Source organism: Temnothorax americanus, unplaced genomic scaffold (genome assembly GCF_048541705.1).
Source record: "Temnothorax americanus isolate GAGA-0224 unplaced genomic scaffold, ASM4854170v1 Scaffold43, whole genome shotgun sequence".
NCBI lineage: Eukaryota > Metazoa > Arthropoda > Insecta > Hymenoptera > Formicidae > Temnothorax > Temnothorax americanus.
In genome coordinates, this window is record NW_027509581.1 from 533,588 (window position 1) to 555,921 (window position 22,334).

General features: G+C 36.2%; 4 protein-coding genes across 8 annotated transcripts in view; 3 read left to right on the forward strand and 1 right to left on the reverse strand.

Annotated features, from left to right (window-relative positions):
- Positions 1–9,332, forward strand: part of LOC143903120 (uncharacterized) — a 30,255-nt gene extending 20,923 nt beyond the window's left edge. For 2 of the 3 annotated variants that reach the window (XM_077416534.1, XM_077416535.1), the window contains exon 3: positions 1,318–9,332. In XM_077416534.1, coding sequence (XP_077272660.1) covers positions 1,318–8,077 — 6,760 coding nt within the window. In that variant the 3' untranslated portion in view covers positions 8,078–9,332. Of the gene's footprint in view, positions 1–235; positions 707–1,317 lie in introns of those variants that run through there. The other variant, XM_077416536.1, reaches the window with a different exon arrangement.
- Positions 9,333–9,447: 115 nt separating this feature from the next.
- LOC143903127 (cytochrome c oxidase subunit 6A1, mitochondrial) lies at positions 9,448–10,391 on the reverse strand. The gene is made up of 3 exons (XM_077416552.1): positions 10,235–10,391; positions 9,795–9,949; positions 9,448–9,652 (listed from the first exon to the last, which is right to left on the reverse strand). The coding sequence occupies exons 1-3, from the start codon at positions 10,311–10,313 to the stop codon at positions 9,572–9,574; spliced, it is 315 nt and encodes a 104-aa protein (XP_077272678.1). The 5' UTR covers positions 10,314–10,391; the 3' UTR covers positions 9,448–9,571.
- A 429-nt stretch (positions 10,392–10,820) lies between these two features.
- On the forward strand, positions 10,821–15,279 carry Sf3b6 (splicing factor 3B subunit 6). 2 transcript variants are annotated; one of them, XM_077416551.1, is made up of 4 exons: positions 10,821–11,018; positions 11,130–11,248; positions 11,477–11,725; positions 12,092–15,279. In XM_077416551.1, exons 1-3 carry the CDS (start codon positions 10,986–10,988, stop codon positions 11,700–11,702), a joined length of 378 nt encoding a protein of 125 aa, XP_077272677.1. In that variant the 5' UTR covers positions 10,821–10,985; the 3' UTR covers positions 11,703–11,725; positions 12,092–15,279. The 2 variants fall into 2 exon arrangements, with proteins under 2 accessions (XP_077272677.1, XP_077272676.1); XM_077416550.1 differs by lacking the exon at positions 12,092–15,279 and having other exon boundaries at positions 11,477–11,941.
- A 139-nt stretch (positions 15,280–15,418) lies between these two features.
- Positions 15,419–22,334, forward strand: part of Oatp74d (Organic anion transporting polypeptide 74D) — a 144,573-nt gene continuing 137,657 nt past the window's right edge. For both annotated transcript variants that reach the window (XM_077416538.1, XM_077416539.1), the window contains exon 1: positions 15,419–15,906. The gene's annotated coding sequence lies outside the window, so the exon portion shown is untranslated. The remainder of the gene's footprint in view (positions 15,907–22,334) is intronic.

Here is a 22,334-nt window from a genome sequence, read left to right on the forward strand (position 1 = left end):
ATTATTGAGAATTATTATTAAGAAAACACGAAATAATAATAATTAACAAGATAGAAAACACAGATATAATTAAATTTAAAAGACTACGAAAATAAATATAATGAATAGGATTAAAAAGCCAAAGAAACATTTTTTCTTATTCCTCTAAAAGAATTAGCTAGTCTTGAAGTCCAACAAATGTCAAATTTGTCGCGATAATACATAAATTTCGTTGTTTCAGCGATATTCGATTCCTTCGACGTACTACTATAAGCAGTGGAATAACATAGCACACGGCAATTGTGTTTTTCAGCCACATCTAATTTGCTTTGACGATAATCATTGTCTTCGCGTGTCGTGTTTGCGAATCCGACACTGGAATAAAAACAGATCCTGCGATGATACATTGACAAAAATTGCCGCACGAGAAAAGTGCTATATCCTATCATAGGACAAAACTGCGCGTTCCGTCGCAGCATATCCCGCCGTCTGTTTCACGACGAAATATACTTCGGTGCGATACTCGCGAGAAGGTCCGGAATCCGGATTTTCGCGAATGGTTCTCGCCTTTTGACGTGGTCATGGAATATAAAACTTACGGGAAATCCGTAGACGATTCGGGATTGCTGACTGGAACATCCGAAACCAAACACGACGACATTATTAAAAAGATGAGAACTGAGTCTCTAAAGCGGATCATCGCTTCCGAGCATTTCTATGCAAGCAGGTGATTTCGCGATATTTTTTTCGTTCGTCCCAGGACTTGTAATAATACGTATAATCGTCGATTGAGTGCAGCGTGTCTTGATCAGCGTTTCTACGTGAATACTGCAACAGTCGTAATTTCTAAAATGTTGATCAATGTGTTTCTAAATCAATGTGTATAAGTGTCTGCTCTGAAACAGAGGAATCTTTTTTTTTTTATTTAATAATTAATATTATTAACTTAATGTGTGTGTGTGTAATATTAATAAATAATAATAATAAGTTTATTGCAATGTACAAGGAACAAAAGATTATACGTATTCTGAGTAAACAAAGTATAAGTAGTACACGCAAATGAGACACCAACAATACTATTGCTATTTAATTAAATAGTATTAATTAGCACATATTACGCAACAGACCTGATTCGTCTCTAACAAATATACATTTTATATACATATATATTTTTATACATATACATATATCAAATATATATTTTTTGCTAATTAATTTAACTATTTTATTTACCTATTTTATTATCAATTTCGCAGTTGTAAATATCTTATAGACAATTGTTAGATTTTTTAATTACATTTATAATTATTATATATAATACATTGTTATATGTTTCAGAAACAACTTGTTGCAATTATCGCACAGTAGTAATCAAAATTTACTTCCGTTCCACGAGGAAAAAACGGAAAGTGAACACAGATATGATGCTGAAAAGAAGGGACGAGCAGGGAATTTACAAGATATGTCTCAACAGTCCAACACACAAATTCCAAGTGTTGTTGCTGGAACTGCAGCATCGATCGACGCAAAGGACGCTAGTGAAACTTGTCAAAGTAAAATCCAGGAATGTGATTTATCTAGAAGAGAATCATCAAACGGCACTATACAGGATTTTACTCCAAAACCAGAAAAGGATTCTCATATTGATGTTACGTCAACAGATCGCAGAGATATTTCTACGGAAAGATCAGATATTGAAACAGCATCTAGCTCTTCCTCGTTGAAAGACGAATCGCTAAGAAAAGAAGAAACACAGAATTTTGCTCACAAAAAATATGTTTTATGGAAAATTGTTTCTTGTTCCGAAAGTAAGACTGTCCCGAAAAATAAATCTATTTCTATTTCTGCAAAAGATGAGAATATATCCGTTAGTCAGGAATGTTCTTCGTCAGGAACTAAATCACTAGATACAACTGTGCCGATTCGATTGAAGAAACGCCATTCTGACTTTAGAAGGAACATCGATCCCTCAGAAGATGACGATATTTTTGTAGGAGAACATGAGGAAAAGAAAAGAAGTAAAATAGAAGTAAAGCAAGTATTCACCTCAGCAAAAAACACTGTATCTTCCACAAGCACCGAAAAATACGATGTTACGCACAATGTTACACCAGACAAAAACATAGAAGATGTAGCATCGTTATGTAAACGTGGGGCTATACCTAACAATTTGAAGGAAAATATAGAGAGCAAAGTCTCGGCAAAAGAACACCACATAGAGAATTCGTCATTAATTGCCGATACAGAAAACAGTAGCAAAAGTGCAGAATTTAGCAAAGATATACCGTCCATGGTTGAAATAAATTTAGATGAAAATGTTGATTTAGCGCAATACAAAAATATGCAAAATTATGTAACATTAAATTCGGAATTGCCAATCGCATCTGCACATGAATCAACATCGTACGATGGCGAGGAAGACGGCTGTGACGTGTCGCAAAATGTTGGAAATATATTATTAACAAGTAATGGTAATGTTACGAAAAATGAAAAGACAACTGATCAGTTTTCAGTGACGACATCGACATCAGAAGAAAATTCTTCGGAAAGAAGACAGGACGAATATTTTTCCACACGAACGACAAATTCGTCTAAATCTTCAAGCAATTCAAATTACTACGATGATAATCACGCGTCGGACAGTCATTCAGCAGATGACGATAACAGTAACGATATGGAAATAGAAATAAAAATAAAACCTAAATTAAAATTTCGAGTATCACGGAAGTTTTCACAAAGCTCTCTAAAAGAAACTTGGTCTCTCCTTGATAAACTTCTTCAGATGGATCATAAAACATCTGAAAGGTCCAAGCGCAGGTGCACGAGTAGAAGCCTAGAAAATAATATACCGTTAGATAATAATGAAAATGTTATTGTTGAGACTGAAGGTTGTGATTTCGTATGTGATTCTAGTCTTACTACTACTACTACTACTACTACTACTACTACTACTAAAGATAATGTAAATAATTCTCAACAACGACAAAGTTTTCAAGAGTATCCAATTTTAAACAAAAGTAGAAACGCGATGAATCATAATCAAAGAGGAAGGGATGAATGTCTATCAGTGCAATATATCAATGCAATAACAACTGAGAATTGTCCTGAATCAAATAAACTTGCGTGTGATACGTCTGATTTCGGAGCACAGCTACAACAGACTTCCACGGACAACAAACAAAAGACTGATGAAGAACAAAATTCTCAAAATAATACTACTTTAGAGGAAACTGGAAATGTGGGACATAGTCGAGGAAAAGAGAACGAACATGTATCGTCTATCAAGCGGAAGAAAACACATATGGCGACTGAAAACAGTCCTGGGTCAGTTAAAGCTGCATACGACACTCCTAATGTAGAAGGACTGTTACTAAGGACTTCTTTGGATATAACACACAGCAAAGCACGATCTATTGAGAAGTTTAGTTATCCATACGTCGCGAAATCTACGAGTCTTAATGCATCGGCTCCATCAAACAGAGCATGCTCAACATTCTGTCAGTCAGAACCTCTTGATTTAGCACCTTTTCAACCAGTACCTCTTCAATTAACACCTCAACCAACGCGTCCTCAATTAGTGCCTGCTCAATTAAAACTTCCTCAACCAACACGCCCTCAATTAGCACCTCCTCAAACAACATCTCTTCAATTAGCACCTCAACCAACACGTCCTCAATCAGCATCTCTTCAATTAGCACATTCTCAATCGACATGTCATCAACCGATACATCCTCAGGTTCAACCTCAACCTCAACTAGTACCTCCTTTAACACTCCCTCAACCAACACACCCTCAATTAGTTCCTGCTCAATCAACATTCTCTCAACCAACACGTCCTCAATTAGTACCTTCTCAATTAAAATCTGAATCAACACGTTCTAAATTAGTACTAGTACCTCCTCAATCGGCACCTTTTCAATTAGCACCCCCTCAACCAACACGGTCTCAATTAGTATCTCCTATATTAAAATATCACCTAACACATCCTCAATTACCTTCTCAATTAACTTCTCATTCAATACGTCCTCAATTAGCACCTCAATCAACATTCAAATCGTCATCATATAATACCGCTCCTAGACATACGTATCTCTCACGCAGAGCAAATGCACCAGTTGCACCGGTCGGGATTAATACTCCAAATATTAACCACGATTTCACAAATTTAATACAAATTACGGTAAAACGTATCTGCGCCCATATCGGATACTGTCGCGAATTTATTCGATCCAAGCGTCTAAGTATGCATACAAGAAGTACTTTCACAGAACACGCACAACAAATGTGTACGTATATAAAGCAAATAGCCCAAGATATAAAACAGTTGATGGTATGGTTGTCCACGAACGATGTTGAATGTGCTATAATTTTCGTCAATCAATATATGCAAATAGATCAACCAATAACACTGATGGAATTTAACAGTTATGTTGATCTCATACAATCTTATATGATTTATATCACACAAACCTTACGACAACAGAACAATGCAAAAACTAACGCATCACAACATCCGAACATTGGTGCATCAGTTCCGAATACATCAATGCCGAGCGTTAACGCACAGCCATTTTCGAGAGGTGCTTCATATCCGGATGCAAAAGTGCCAAATCGTGGCAAATCCATGCAATATTCGACAATGCCATGTCCGATGCCAACGACCTCAAACGTCAATCAGCAGCAATTGTTTGACAATTCGGCTAATTCTCCACAAGTACTACACTCGGGACAACCTATGCCAAATATTCATCAACAATATACATGTCACGTACCGTCTGTGGTACCCTCACGTATGCCGAATGCTAATCAGCAACAATCAATGCCGAGCGTTAACGCACAGCCATTTTCGAGAGGTGCTCCATATCCAGATGCAAAAGTGCCAAATCGTGGCAAATCCATGCAATATTCGACAATGCCACGTCCGGTGCCAACGACCTCAAATGTCAACCAGCAGAAATTATTTGGCAATTCGACTAATTCTCTACAAGTACCACACTCGGGACAATTTAGGCCAAATATTCATCAACAATATACATGTGACGTACCATCTGTGGCACCCTCACATATGCCGAATGCTAATCAACAACAATCTTTAGGAAATACGAATCATCCGGTTCAAGGCCATTATATGTCATCGGCAGGTGTATCGAATGTTCAACAGGTTTTTGTAAATACTAGTAACATTTCATCATCGAATACTATCGTACGCTCGTGTGGACCAGTAAATAAAAGAAATGCAAACGTGCCTCCTGCCCAATCTTTGGAAAAAGCGCAATACAATCGTTACCTGAATTCAAACGAGCTTTATCATACTTATCATAACATGCCGAATAAAGGAATAAAAATTCCCAAGTCACAAAGTAAAGATTGCATGCAAAAGAAAGCATCGTCCATGAATCCGCAAGATTTATATCAAGGAGCCTTGAGCGGATGTAACGTATCGCAAAATACATCTGGTACTGCTCCGACAACTTCCACGCAGAGAGCAACTATTTTACAAAATACGATGTCTAAACTATACTCAGAAAAAGATAACACATTATTAATTTTACCAAGAAGCACATATGCACAAAAAAACGATGCTATATTCTCAATTAAAGATCTTAATTATAATTTTAATCCGGCGGTTCTAACAGACATTCAGAAAATTCTATTGCGTGATCAAATACGTTCGTATTTCTACATGTCGGACCAATTGAAATATTCGCTTAATGAGCAAGAATTTAATCAAACACATTATGAGAGATTAAAACTGTATTGGTTGTTTCAGAATTTAAAAAATTACATACAAAACATGATAGAAAAATCACAAACCACTGAGAAATGTGTCGAAAAAGATTCACAAAACAGTACATTACAAAACCGGTCAGTATTACAAGAAAACACAATGCAAACATTCGTAGACAAGTTAACGAAGATTCAATCGAATCGAGATAATAAGAATAGTTCAGCGTGTAATAGGAATTTAGAAAAACAATCTTCGGAGCAAAGTATTGATTCGAATATTTCGAAAAATTCGAGACCAACGGTGATAAAGAATAATTTAGAAGAGCAAAATGAAGAGTCATTCTTTACGCCGGAGTTTGCGATAGCTAAGGAACCACTTATAAAAGACACAAGACTACAAGAGCAAAATAATGATGATACACTAATGAAAAAATTCCAAAAAAGCTCATTGGCTAATATGGAAAAACGGTCTGAGAGCTCAAAAGCAACGTCGCTAGGACGTTCAGAAGAGAATATGATCACAGAAGTGTTTACCAAGAATTCGGAAACAAAAACGCAAGATAACGCAAAAATTAACGAGTCTCTGAAAGCATCGTGGCCAGGACATACAAGGACACCAGAAGAGAATTCGATTACAGAGGTGTCTGCTAAGAATTCGGAAACGGAAGCACAAGATAACGCAAAAATTAACGAGTCTTTAAAAACAGCAAGTTTATTTGGCAAGCAACTCCCCAAATTAAGCTTTCTTGCACAACGTTCATTAAATTCATTACAGGATGCGTTAACTGAGAAAATGGAAGATCAACCAGAAATTGCGAAGAAATATAATGCAAACGAAAAATCTAATAATGTGGGAACGGAAAGCATACATAAAACTTCTAACGTAGCAATATTAAATAATAGCGGAGGAAACGATGCGACATCACAATCCCTATATAATACAGAAGATCAAAGTAAAGAAGTATATAATGCCAGTAATGAAATATCTAGTGAAAATTTACAAGCTGGAATGCGTGATTATGTCAACGAGAATATTGAAATATTAAATTCCACAGAGATACAGGCTGATCCATTGAATACATCGCGTGATTCATCTCCGACTTTAAACAACATATGGCGATCGACATCTCCATTAAAAACATCCGAATCTACGGAAATATCACAGGTACATACCACACACGAGAAACATGCCGAAACAATATCAACGTATTTAAATGAACAGCAAGAAGATTCTATGGACAAACAAAGTAGTAATTCTAGCGAAGAAACGTACGATAGATCATCTCATTCTGATTCTGATTCTGATTCTGGGAAACTGTATATTGATGAAAGTGTGGGAGAATCACAGGAGCAAGAGCAATGTGATAAGGTATCGTGTTCTGAAGAAGATAACTCAAGTATGTCGCAATGTTCAGTATGGTCATTTGATGCGATAAAATGCGATTCTACAGTAAAGCCATTATCTGTTCTGAAAAACATGGTAGCTGATTCATCTCAAGATTTTGTAACCGAAGCACAAAATATTGAAACACTTAACGAAGAACCATTAGAAGTAAATAAGATACTGCTACAAGAAATACCATCAAAGTTTAAAGATGAATGGAACATGGCGGAAAGTACGATACAATCGATCGATACCATAAAAGAATCTGAAGATATAAAAGAAGATAGCAGGCAATCGCTATTAGAAGTAGAGGAGATGCAGCTTGAGGAAATGTCATCGAAATTTGAAGTTCTGGAAGATGCATCGAGTACGGAAGAAAGCGAAATATCGATCTGCCTAAAACTTCCCGAAGATATGGAAGAGGAAATGATGGAAGTAGACACTAACACTAACATTAAAACGATCAATGAAGAGCTCAAACATATGTACCAAAAATATACCGAAGAATCGCGAAGTTCTTCATGTAACTCCGTTCAAAAAGAAGACGCTCCCGTCGACGTAAATGTAGAAGAAGTAATTGATAAAAATGTAGAAGTTTTCGCTAAAAACGATATTCTTAATGACAATATTGAATGTATTTCCGTGAAAAGCGACTCCTCCGAAGACGCAATCACGCCGAGTATCTTAAACATTAGGAGTATATCGCCATCGTTATTCGAGAAAATGGAAAATACGACTACATTTCTTCAAAATAATTTGGAGTCGTTGAATGAAAAGGATGAAAAATCATTGGACATAAATGACAATCTAGGAATTCTGGATGAGGTAGATAAGCCCTGTTTACGCTGCAAGCGCAAAAGTACAGTGTATTGTCAAGCTTGCTTGGAAGCTCATTATTGCTCCAAACGTTGCTCATCTTTGCATTGGAAAACGGAACATTATAAGCAATGCAAAGGTTATAAACCAATTATATGTATCGACGTATAATTCAAAAACACATATCTGCATTTTGAAATTCTCCATAATTTGCTAAGATTTTAAGCTTCTCAGACTAGAATATAACTCATTGTCAATTAATCAGTATCTATTCACTGTTACTTATATTTTAAATATAAAAGCTGTTGACGCGTTAGTTTGTAACCAAACTTTCCTAAATAAAATTATGTGATATACAGAATTCACACTAATATATTTTACGTTTCTTATTCTGTTGACGATCAAAGGAAATAGCACGAAAAAGTTGAGAGTGTAATAATATTTAATTTTCTAAAGCGTTTCATTTCTTCCATAACTATAACGGTATATTTATATATAATGTTCAATTGTAACTGTGCAATCGTTCGACTTTAAGTTAAGAATTTATATATATATTTATATACACACATTTATTTCGTACATGTGTATGCGCATACACAGTGCGGGTGCGATCCACTTGGTGCTCCAAACGCTCTTAGAAACGTTTCATCCTTATTTATCAAATGTTAAACAAGGACAAAATAATGCTCTGAAGCGTTTGAACCGTCTAGTGGATCGCACCCATATATTCACTTATGCAAATACAATAATAAGTGTAGATGTGTGTTTGTGCGTGCGTGATGTGATATATTCATTAATACAATATGTATGCGTTTAATAATACAATTCAATAATATGTATATGTGTGATGTATGTTTATCATAATTGTATTTGCGAAGAGTGGTGACATAGAAAATTAGATATCTTTCAATTTTTTCTTTATTATGATCAGCTATAAGAGACATTCCTCATTTGAATTTTGTATTAATTATTTGATTTAAATATAGGTAATAATAACATACATAACAGGAGGTAATTTAGTTATATTAGTAATTTGAATACATAAGTAGCTCAATACGTAAGTATCAAGCTCATTACATTTGCTATTTTATAAAAATTGGTTGACATTTTGCTTGTTTATATTTTTCATATTTTTGTATCAGATATTAGACAATAAACCAAGTTGTGATTTTATGATGTTTTATAATACAAGATTTAAAAAAAGATCTCGTAGATTTATTACATCTCTGATATTATATTGCTGTAACTAAATTCGTTATGTATTTCATTTTTAATAAAGAAAAAACAGAATTTGTATTAATGCCTATTATTCTCAAACTCTATATTTAAAACAAATTTGTTTCAACAACTTAAATTTAACAGAGTTTATAACATTAGAAATTGCGGCAAAATTTCCTATAGAAGTATAAATAAAAAAAAAAAAAAAAAAAAAAAATATATATATATATATATATATACATAACGCTGGGAGTGATTTTATGATAATCACATTAAGTTGATCATAGTGGTCGGATAAGGAAATATTGTATAGAAAAAGAATATAAATGTCATATCTCTATCAATTTATTGACTCAATTGTTCATAAGCCAATATAATGCAGGATACATGTTATAAAGAATGCTAGTGCTCAACGTAATTATTAAACAATCTAGATAGAACCACTTACTACTCTTCATAACCCTCGGGTAAAGGATTTTTTTTTGGATTATGGAAAAGACTGTGGTTACCATCTCCCCATGGAAATTTCTAAAAATAATATATTATATTAATAATTAAATAATAAATTAAATAATATATTATAAAATAGTAATGTAAAGTAAGAATTAACAAGGATCTTGGAAATCCATATTTTTCATATTTAATGTCATATACATGTTTCGATATGTACCTTGCTTCTTATTCTCATATGATCATATGCGATGAATTCTGGACGTTCATCATGATGATGTGCCTGATGATTCAAATAGCAATTAACCATAGCCAGTCCTATCGCTGGAAAGCCTACGAAATATGAAAGCCTCTTCCATAAAAGCTGCGTCTGCTCTGAAAAGCATACGTTACTGTTATGTAATGTTCATTGATAACTTATCTGACATCCTCCATATATTTTCTCTTTACCCATAAAACGTGATACGCCTTCATAGTATTATTTAAATAAAAAGAGTAACATTCGAGTCCTAATTAATAATATTTTGACAAAAATGACACTTTGCTATGAGAGATAATATTGTCTAGAGTGCAATATTTTACGCAAATATAAATACTGTTGTTTTCAAATGCGTAAATAATATTTAAATTAATTAATTAGCACACTTCATTTATATCTACCTGAACTAGCATGAGCGTCAGAAGCAGCCGACGAATATTTTCTGGAAAAGGTGCGACCAACTCTCATCCAACCAGCCATTTTTGCTTTTCTACCATTTTCTACTCAAGAGTCCTAAGGGCTCATGCACAATGGCCGCGTTCAGCAGACACAACTGTTGAGTTCGTCTTATCAACACTCTGCGATTATTGGTTGGTTCTAAAAGTAAGAGCCAATCACGTTCGACTGTTGAGCGGCTTGGTCTGCTGAACGCGCCCAATGGGTGCATCCAGGGAGCATTACGTATCTTTTCACGAGGTGAAAATGTAAAAAGTGGACAGATTTACTAGATTTCGACCAATGAAGGATGCGTTCGGTTTGGGCGTTCACGCGGTGTAAGCATCGCTCTTAAATACCTGGGGCTCGATTCTCTAACGATAAACGTATGCGTAAACTCTGGTCTAACAGAAAAGCTGCAAACTTATTGGCTAAAAACTGTGCGATAGCTAATCACGTTGCAGCCTTTCTGTTAGAGCAGAGTTTGCGCATACGTTTCTCGTTAGAAAATCGGGCCCCGTCTTCTAACCATGTATACGATGGTTGATCATGAATGTCGTACTGATTACTGATTAGTTTCTGAACGGCGAACGCAGCATACTTGACATTAATTGAGCATACTCCTGTTGACTGTCGATCGGCGTTGTGGGACGTTTTATTGTCGAAATTAATTCTGTAACTTTGCGAGAACTTTAGTGGACAAACTAATTCGCCAAAATGACTATGGCAATGTTGCAACGTCGCGCTAATGTAAATATACACGAAACGTACACTATATTAACGGACAGTAGTGATCTTGATACTAGCCTAACCTAACTTCTTATGTATATTGTTTTCTAACAAGTAAAAATTTTATTTTAGGTAAGGCTGCCACCTGAAGTAAACAGAGTATTGTATATTAGGAATTTACCTTATAAAATTACAGCTGAAGAAATGTATGATATATTTGGCAAGTACGGAGCTATCAGACAAATTAGAGTGTAAGTATAGTTGACAAATACTACGTTTACGCGAGCGTTACTTCTGCAGTAACTTACGATAATTCACTCGTTTACGCGGAGTGAATTATCGTAAGTTACTGCAAAATCCTGTTTACGCAGAGGAATTATCGTAAGCTTCAGAAGTTACGCTCACGTAAACATAGTAAAAGTCAAAATGAAGTAAATCTAATAACAAGTTAATGTTTAAAGTTATAATTCTCGTTTCAGAGGTAACACGGCGGAGACTAGAGGCACAGCATTTGTCGTGTACGAAGATATATTTGATGCAAAGAATGCCTGTGACCACTTGAGCGGTTTTAATGTATGCAATCGTTATTTGGTGGTTCTATATTATCAGAGCAATAAAGCATTTAAGCGAATTGATGTTGACAAAAAGATGGAAGATTTAGATAAATTGAAAACAAAATATAATCTAAATGATGAAAAAAAATAATATATCAAATAGTTACATAGAAGGTATGAACTGTGTGTGTGACACTTACAAAATATTTATTAAAAAATATAACTACATTTACATTGATTAGTTTGTTTTTTTATAACGTATCAACCAGTTGTATGATAGACGTAGGATATATATATATATAGAAGAGAGATAGAAGAAGACGTTAACTTTGAATAATGCAATAAAACTTTGTGTTATCATACAAATATATTTGTATATAATTTCTGGTAGTTTTGGTGTAATTTTTATTTTTCCTGCACACACATACATAATAATTCAATCTTTATATCGTTTTGCAAATATTTTATTAATCTTATACTCAACAATAGAGTTTTGTTGTTTATTTTGCAGTTTATAATATGAAAAGGTTACATTTTTAGCCTTCCTGAGAAAACGTAGAAAAACCTGGGCAAAAAATGTTGGCACATTAAAAGGTCGCAATTAACCACTTTCACAGTGGGTTGCGGAGTGGCATTCCTGCGCTTTCAGGGACTCGAGAGGATGATATAAGCTATAGCGTAGTTTAAAGCACTGTTCACACTGTCGCTTGTAAGAGGTATCGTGCGTATAACTAGATGTCGAGATGCTATTTTCAGTCTAAAAATGGCAAGTTTGACGAGTCTAAGCTTGTTTGTTTTGGTGATCGTTTTTTACATTTTGTTTTCGGTTCCTCCAATTAATAATCATTTGTTTTACTATTGATTATCCCGTAGTCAATGATCGCGCTCTATCAGCTTTAAAGCCGCCTTACTTTCAAACTTGTGAAATTTCACATTAGAATTTATAATAAAACAAAAGAATGAAAAACGACGAAATTCTTTTCGCCGATAGCCTTATTCTTTATTAAGCAAAGTTTTCACTTAATTTTATAGCATCTTAGTTGAGTACGTTATATAAATAACGTAGTTATTTCCTTACTTGTGTTCATGTCTATGTATATTAATTTTAATTTCGGTTTAACTTATTTTTCTAGTTCTAAGAATTAGAAAAAGATAAAAAATAAGTGAAATCAAAATTAAAGTTACTTAATCTACATATTGCCATTCGGGCCTCGATATATATATATTACAACAATTTCTCGAGTGGTCATTTAAAATTACAACGCATATGTGACTGCTGTTGATACATCATGGCTGCATTCTCTTTGGACGCTTTCGTACTGAAAGCGTATTCTATCTTTATTGCACATTATATGTTAAAGAAAGATAGAATATATATACGCTTTCAGTACGAAAGCGTCCAAAGGGAACAGCCCTAAGTATCATACATGCAGCGTGCAGCACTTGTCATTGATAAATACTTAAATGATAAATCACTCGTTTCATCTCCACATTCGCGTTTTGTAAGCCGAGCTGAGCACGATATTTTATTCGTCACCTAACTTAAGAAACTTAAGAAAAAGACTATACGCGCGCGCGCAATAAGAAACATTTATTTAAATTCGTATAATTTATTTTTTATTAAGTATATACGAAAATTTCTGCTAAATTACGTCAATTTTTCTCATACTTATTTATTCAGATTTCTACAAAGATGTGTTGGCGGGAAAAATCTGAAATATTTCATTATTATCTTGTCTGAGTTTTTTTTTTTAAACATTCCAAATTGTATAAAAAATCTGAGTCTTAAAATTTTTATTACAATTCAAAAATTCTGATTAATAATATGAAAAATTCTAAGGCCAGTATTTATAGACTGAAAATTTTTACGTCACACATACTATAGATTTTCAGTACTGGTAGTGAATATCGAGACGTAGCCGTCGAAACTTATTTCAAGACCGTCTTAAGTAATGTCTTAAGATGCTAATACGATTTTGTAATTGGTTTATGACATATCTTAAGATATTGTACTTATAAGATGGTCTTAAATATAGGGTCCACTGAAATATATATGCAAAGTGGAACGAGCGTTACTATATATAGAAATCCACGACAGGCGAGCGATATGAGAAAGAAAAGAAGTCCCAAGTTCCCCTTTCCTCTTTGTCTAGCTCACAGCGTAGTCAAGAGTGGGAAGGATGGAGTGAGGATGAAGTACAGGCCGATCAAGAAGATCAGACAAGGACAGAGCGCTGCTCGAGACACCTTGACATACTCTCTCTCTCGCATATCGCAGGCCCAGCGCTTGTTCCAGTTAGTATATATATTTCAGTGATAAGATCTGATTATGAATAATGGCCTAAGACATTTTTCCACCAGGGAATTAACCTACGTGAGCGAGCGCACGAAATGCTCTGTATTATCATTATAATAAATAAATATAATCGGCGCTGAGAGAGAGCAAAGAGTTCGCTGACTCGGTGCTTAATCGTGTAGCGTAAACTGGCGTAGGCGTAGACCGCAAGGTCGAACGCGTGTAGCATGCGTCCGCGCGAGCATACACGCACGCACGCGCGACGCGGCGCACTCACACGCGGACGGAGTAGCGGGCGTGCGACGACGTGCGATCCGAGTTCATTCGATTTCAGTCAGTCGAAAGCGAAAACCCGCTTGGCGTTCACCCCACCGCGCTCGTTGTTCGTACGCATGCACACGTATGTACGTTCGCGAGATTTCGTTCCGTCTGTTGACGGTGCATCGTGATGACGCATTAGCCGCGAAACTCGGTATCTCTCTACGGGGCCGCTCACGGCCGTTCGCGGCGTGAGCGTGAGCCGCGTCGCGTCACGTCGCGGCACGTCACGACGTACCCGCTATATTTATTTTCATGCCAAACAGCGACGCGGCGTCATATATATATGTCGTACGATTGCTGCGGCGGCGACGGCCGCGTCGCCGGCAGATCGCTCGATGCCGCCCTGCGCGGCACGCTGCATCACATCCACGAGAGTTTGCGCGAGCTACTCCACGTCGATTCGCAGCGCCGCTCGTGGATGCTTCATCCTGTCGTCCTCACCGTCGCCAGCCTGCTGCTGGCCGCCGGCCTGTTCGCCACAGGGCGCTACTATGTCGCGTCGAAAGTCACTAGATCGCAACAGGAATAGAACGATATCGCCAGCGTCCGCACGATTATTATAGCGTGACGCACGATAAAAACACTCCGTCGGTTGATGGAATGGCTCGGGAATACGCGAAACGCGAGAGTTGCGAACTGGAATCCTCCCGTCGCCGGGGCCTCATCGTTTGGAATGACACAAGTGCATCGATGCTTTACCTCATCGGGGCTTTGCAGAACGCCAGAATGCGGAGCGTTCAATGACTTTGTCGACACATTGGTCGGAGACGGACTAATTGCATTTTGCAAAGTCACTAGAGCGTATCGCGACGGAGTGTATTCGGCGATACGTGTGACAGTTGCCGATTTTGCAGTGGCGTGAATTATTTTCCCTTTCTCACAAATAAACAGTTATGAAAGTTGCGCAATTGCGTATTTATGTCGACCTAATTATCGCTCGCTAACCTAAATGTTTCACGAACATTTCGTACGTCGCGTCGCGTATGAAGCTCATATATATGTGCGATCTATAAAAACATTTCTGTCGTTCTCTATGTCCCCTCTGTTCGTTTCATAAACGCCCATTGTCGCGGAATAATGCGTTCTTCAAAATAAAACGAAATCAAAAACATTTATTTATTAAGACTAAATTTATTTCCCGTAAGCTCGAGGAGGAATTTTTTCCCGCATCTAAGATAACTGCATCTTATCGAGTCATACTTCCGAAATCATACAGTTCCTATTTAACGCACGACGAAATCCTTTTCAATCGTCGCGACGTGTATATTATGTATGTACGTATACGATCGTAACGATTCATCTCACTCGTGCAAATGTCATGCGCGAGCTTGGCCCGTCGCCTAGAAACGCGCCGTGCAAGCATTGCATTTCCCCTCGGCGCGACATCGAATACGTATAATTCAAACTCAATCGCCGCCAACTTGTCCCGCAGAAGCGCAATATGGTGGCCGCGGCACCGGCCGCCGCTGATTCGATTGGCGCGTGCGCACGCCGCGCGACGGCACGGTGATCACGTGATCGCGGCAACTTCAGTTCGAACGCTCGCTACTTGCGCATCGTGAAACGTCGAGCGCCATAACAGCATATTTTTTTATTGTTTTCGTCTCCGTCGCCGTTAATGACATCGTAGATTCATCGAGGTTACGCTTGAATGAACGAGTGACCGACATGAGAGGATGCGACGACCTCCGTTGCGTCGTGACGACCCACATCCTGTTGCCTGCCGATTCGCATTAAGGTGAGTGCGCGCACTCACTTGCGCGGCTGTTATCGTCGCGCACGCTTTTCTTTACGCGTTATTTTGTGATTCGTAAGGCTGAAGTCGTATGGCATGTATTTTCCGCGTAACGCGTAACCGCGTAACTATAAATTTATAGAAACGTTTCGCATTTTCGGTTACGCATATTCGCGCTTCTGATTGGTTACGCGATACGCGTTACGCGGAAAATATCAGTCCATGTGACCGCATCCTAATATTCACGCTCTTTTGCTTTCTTCAATAATCGCCATATTGGAAAATTATTTTTTGAAAGATGAGGCGAATAAAAATCAGGTAGCGGAATGACGTCTAAAAACGTCTTAACGCTCCTGCAGGGTACTCATCGCGGCTCGCGGCCATGTTGGAATGTGAGAAAGAAGCGAGAAATGACACGTTGAAAATTCTTGCGTAGTATTTCCAAATAAAAAGATATTTGCTTAAAATAACACTACAGATCACTTCAGCACATTTCAAAATACTCCGAGTTGAGGTTAAGTTTACCCCTTTTCCTTGACAGTTAATAAACAGCCGTAAAACGAATGTGATACGATGCAGGCTTGTGCGCAAGCGTATTACTAGATTTCGTATTACATTCATTTTACGGCTGTTTATTAACTGTCAAGGGAAAGGGGTAGACTTAACTTCAACTCGGAGTATTTTCGAAGTGTGCTGAAGTGATCTGTAGTGTTATTTTAAGCAAATATCTTTATATTTGGAAATACTACGCAAGAATTCTCAACATGTCAATTCTAAACATTTCTCGCTTATTCCCATTGGCATGGGAGAGAGTTTCTTATTTTTACCGCGACGGTGCGTCGCCACGTCAACGCGGAGTTTTCGGCTCAGGGACCAGGAGCCTTAATGACATATTATTGACTGACGTATTATTGATATTAGAGAATGTCATTAAGACGTTATATTAATGCGTCATTTGACATCATTCTGCTATCTGGAAAGTTTAATTATATAGTTTAATTTGTCCGGTGCTTTCGTATTTTTTTAGGTTTATAATGCAATATATGCCCAGATAGCAACGTGTCTGCATTGTTGCTGGCATGTTGCTGACAACATAGTATATGTTGCTATCAGAATTGTGGCAACTGAGTCCGCATTTGTCGGCAAGTTGATGCCTTCACGATATAACAATTTTGTATAGCAACTTGTCAACAACTTGTTGACAACTTATACTGCGATCTAAAATCGTCACCCATATATTATATATAACTGATTCAAAATTCGAGCTGTTGCTGTCATATTGCTATAAGCAACAACGCGAAGTAAATTTGATGCTGTTCTTTTGCCGATAAATTGCTGGCAATACATTCAATGTTGCCTGCGTGTTGCTTCAAATATTAAATTACTCGAAATCATTGAAGCAAATATACGGCAAGTTGCCAGCATCATAAGCAATCACAGGTTGGCAATTTTGCTCAGACACGCTTTGCTATCTGAGTGTTATACGATAGGTATGTAGAACATATAAATAGATATTCTGCACTTTTAGAATTTGCTTTTATTGAAAACTTTTAGGGCAAATATTGCGATAATATATATATATATATATATATATGTTAAATTTATCTCACTCATGAGAGTGTCATGAGTTTGTCGCATTATCTATATAGACGTGCGCGTGTAAGCATTACATTTCTCTTTGGTCAAATATCGGATTGCGTCTAATTTGGTGTAATTCGAACTCTATCGCCGTCAATTCGTTCCGCAGGTGAGCAATATGACGGCCGTAGCGCGCGCATTGATAGATGTGCGGCGGTGGTTGATTCGATTGGCCGTGCGCGCGCCGCGCGGTAGCTCGGTGGTCACGTGAACGCGGCAACTTCAGTTTGAACGCGTACGGTTACGGTGTATCGCGAAACGTCGCACGCGAGCGGCATATTTTACACCGTTTTCATTCCGCGTCGCTGTCAACGACGGCGCAAATACACCTGGGACATGCGTGACTGAACGAGCGATCAAGAAGAATGAGACGATCGTTATATTGCGACGATACGTTACCTGACACGCTTGTCGAACAGCAACGAGGTGAGTTCGCGCGTTCACTCGGATAGTCATCTTCATTTTTCTTTACGCGGAGATTTATGACGAGAAAATTGAAAACGAGTGCGAAATCCAGTATTCAACATTTGGCTAATAATTTGTTTTTGTTCATAACATAATAAACATTTTCTCTCCAATCTACATTATTTTACATATCAGTGAATCAGATCGATTGTACATTTGCGCTTTGGCTTTTTTTAATAATCGAATAAACCATATTAAAAAACTATTTAATTTTCTTTCTTTATATTGTAGAGAGAGGTAGACAAAATCGTAAATATAATTTATTTAGAGGTTTATCATTTTCTCGAGCTTTGGAGTTTTTATTAAAGGCGCAACAGATGTGCTAAATATTTGTAGAACATACGTATAGATATGTTCTACATTTTTAGAATCTACATTTGATAAAAATGTTTTGGGAAAGTTTTACGCGATTTAACTTGTGACTTTTCAGTAGTATATATCTGGGAATTGGATCTTGTATCAGTTAATTAAGGTCGGGGCAAGTAATTTTTATCCGAATGCGAAAGTAACTACAGCAGCAGGAATGCAATTAGAAACAAACAGTGTCATTGGTCATAATCCATGTATAAATAAATTTGGTATATTTTGCACGCCCTATTTTATTATAAAAGCATTATTTAAATAACTAAAATATTTAGTACAAAAATAAAGTAATTTTATAGTTGTATATTATCCATTTCAAATACGACTGTGTTTAAACTTTTAAAAAATTATTTATTTATTTTTGTGATCCTTTAATTAACAAGTATAGAAATTTATACCGTTAGCATTTAAAAATGCTAAAATTAACCGGTTTCAATATGAGGGCGTTTTATACATTTTTAAATTGGTGATGTGTGTGATTTTAGACATAATAAATGTATACACGAAATTATCTCTCTTTTAAACTTTTTATTTCTACTTTTTACTCTTCTTTTACTTTCTTTTCAATATTTCAATGGATAATTAGATTATGATTTTTTCTATCATAAAATTGGTGAAGCGGCCCTCTGTATTTAGATGCGAGAAATCGTCAATAAAAATTGCTGTTACTGTATATTTCTCTCTCTCTTTCTCTCTCTCTCTCTCTCTCTTACGATTCTTATTAAAGGCAGTTAAAAACCTGTACTTTATCTTTATATGTAACTGGTAACAATGCGAGTAACTTAAAGAATCTTTATTTTATATATATGTATATTGTTTGGCATCATAGAAATACCGGTACGACACGTTTTAGTATTTATATCTTAGAATCGTCAATGATGTCCGCAAATTCTTATGGTGCAGTTTAGATCGATAGAGTTTTTCATCAGTATTTTTATCGGTGTCGTAAATATCGCGACAGTAAACATACATATATAGATTTTATTATGTCCTTAGGATAATACTGTAAAATATATTTTCCATGTAAACTTTTAGTGAGAACATTCCTCAATTGATATCAAACATTTTATCTTCAGAATCATAATCTCAAATGTTGCAAAAGACGTCTGAAATTTAAATGCGTAACAATAAAAAATGGACATGACAAAAAGGTCTCTATGAAATTGTGTTACGATTTGATTCAGTTAATTAAAGCAATTTTCATGTTTTTTTTGCATCGGTTTCAGAAACGTTTTTAAAGTAACAATGAATTTTTTACTGTAAAAAGTTTATATTAAAATATAATGAGATTTTCTATTTTAATATAATTGATAATTTCATACAGAAAAAAAACAAGTATTAAATCAAGATTTATGTATACTCGTATATGTATATGTATTATGTATAATATGCAAAAATCTATAATTTTCTTATAAGAATTTCAACATTTTGTTTCTTTTTTTTCTTTTAGTTGAACTATATAAATGTCCTCATTCAAGCAAGTTTTCTTTATATTTCATTTCAAGATTACCGATTCTTGCGTATTATAAGTCTTGATTTAACATTTCTCTTTTTTTCTGTGTATCGAAAGTAACAAGACGTAGCTAGTTTTTAAAAATGTATTATTCGTTTAGACGAGCATATCTTAAATTGTGCACAAAAGATTATAGTAGAAAATAATTATCCCGTTATTTAAGATTTATTTACCTTATTTATATTTTGATGTTTGATATAAGATAACGTTTGATTTCACAAACGAATTTGATGTACCGAGTTTTTAAAGATATGAGTATCTACTTATTAATTAGTAATAATGTATATAATTAAAACTTTATCTACACACAATATGCGCGGCAAGTTAGTATGCTAATGACGCGCGTAGCTAAATTTGACTGTCTTTGAACTACATTTTCATTGATGGTTCATGTAATCAGAGCGAAGTCCAGAGATCGGTTTGGTATACAAACGCACGATCGAGTTAACGAGTTCTTTAACGTAAGTTCGAAGGCCTATCGCGAGAAGAAGCGTTGTCCTATCATTTTTGTCTCGCGGAGGTTGGAGCTCTGAGTCTCGTAGCACGGAGCTCATGTGCCGACTGTGCGAAGTAAACACAGAAATAAACGTTCCAAATTGATCGGTAGCGGACGCGCCGGAGGGAAGGCAGAAAGACGGAAACGCGGCGCGGTGAACGGAATACCACGTGTTCTCGTGCGACGACTTCCTCTACCCGTGTACAAATGCGTGTACAACGAAAATAGATGCAGGAGGAAGCGACGACCGGAGTGAGAGACTTTTTAGCGAGATGTACGTTCTCGTGCCACAGAATTTGTTCTCGATATATAAATTGAAGAATCTTGCGATGCAAGATCTGAAATTAATTTCAAATTCAAGAGCGCATTCTGATCAATTCTGATATATATTTCATAAGCATTAAACGAAAAGCAACTAAAGTTTTAAAGTCACTTTTTAGAAACAAAAATAGAAATAGATGGAATATTATATCGTGGCGAACTTTAATCGATATTTATTGGAATAGCTCTCAAAAATCCACTTTGTTTTTTTAAACTTTGTTTGTAATTTTCGAATTACTTTTTTCGGATTCGCACGTTTTGGGGAGGTTTAAAGAAATTATTTTGGAGCATAATAGGGCATATTATCCACGTTGCAGGTCGATGATCATTGTGACTGCCGATCATATTCCACAAATGTGGATCGTTAATTAAAACGTTCATCGCGATGGGTGGCGGAAGAGGAATGGGCAAGCAGATGTGTCAGGAGAAGTTGAAATAAAAATATCAGATTTAAACGACTCCGCACTGAAATTTTACGGTACGTCTTATCCTGTTTACGGCGCCACTCGGTCGTCGTAAACGCTGGATTGTTTCGCCTGTTATATTCAGCTTTATTTTAGAGGGTGCAATGCGATTTCTTTAATCTGTATGCTTGATAATGGCGATCATCCTTCTCTCGTGATATCTGAAAAATTAGCGGAATTTGTCAACGGCAAAGATTTAAAAATAATCTTCAGTATAATAATCGCTTTCAAATTATGATAACTCGCAACACGTAATTTTTTGTGTAAAAATTTTATTACTTACTAGCAGGTTACCCGGGCTTCGCCCCGGAGGACATATGTAGTAAAACACTCAAATAGTCTCTCTCTCTCTCTCTCTCTCTCTCTCTCTCTCTCTCTCTCTCTCTCTCTCTCTTTCTCTCCCCCCTCCCCTTTCTCTCTCTCTCTCTCTCCGGCATGTCTCGCATGTCTCGCAGAGAGTTCATTATGCTTTGTATAAATTGAAATTCAGTAAGAATTCAAATATTAATAACTTGTTATTTGATGAGTTATAAGAATATGTTTTATGATAAGCTGACAAATAGACAGGATGTTTCCTATGTAAGTACAAAAAATTGAAGGGTATTCCGTGGTTTATTTTAGGTAGAAAAGGTCCTATAAACATATGCCTTAAATTGCTTCGTTTTCAAAATACAGGATGTCAAAGTTGTGAAAAAAAAAGGAAAACGTTTAAAGATATTTTATCCAAATTTGGTATACCTACATGTGGTATTAAGAACCATTTCAATAGCAATGAAACATTTTTAGAACCACCAGGGGCTTGCGTCTTTGACATCGTGTATTTTGAAAACGAAACAGTTTAAGGCATATGTTTGTATATATATAGAACCTTTTCTTCTTAAAATAAGCCACGGAATATTTCCTTCAATTTTTTCTACTTACGTTGAAAACACCTTGGGTGCGTTCCACTTATCGCTCGCAACGCTCGTGGAATCATTTCATCCTTGTTGTTTGTCAAATGTTAAACAAGGACGTTGTGAGCGATAAGTGGAACGCAGCCCTTGTATAACATAGAAAGGGAGGGAGGAAAAGTTAGAGAAAGGGAGGCAAAGTTTTTCTACAAAAAAATATGAAAAAATATAGATATATATATTTTTTCAAATACATATTTTTCAAATACATATTTTCCTTT

Bases quoted from the DNA above. Each gene is read 5' to 3' on its own strand.
- LOC143903127 (XM_077416552.1), bottom strand. From the start codon at position 10,313: ATGGCTGGTTGGATGAGAGTTGGTCGCACCTTTTCCAGAAAATATTCG. The intron at 9,950-10,234 runs GTAGATATAAAT...TATGCTTTTCAG, and splicing joins TGACGCTCATGCTAGTTCAG to AGCAGACGCAGCTTTTATGG. The intron at 9,653-9,794 runs GTACATATCGAA...TATTATTTTTAG, and splicing joins ATATGAGAATAAGAAGCAAG to AAATTTCCATGGGGAGATGG.
- Sf3b6 (XM_077416551.1), top strand. From the start codon at position 10,986: ATGACTATGGCAATGTTGCAACGTCGCGCTAAT. The intron at 11,019-11,129 runs GTAAATATACAC...ATTTTATTTTAG, and splicing joins TGTTGCAACGTCGCGCTAAT to GTAAGGCTGCCACCTGAAGT. The intron at 11,249-11,476 runs GTAAGTATAGTT...TTCTCGTTTCAG, and splicing joins GCTATCAGACAAATTAGAGT to AGGTAACACGGCGGAGACTA.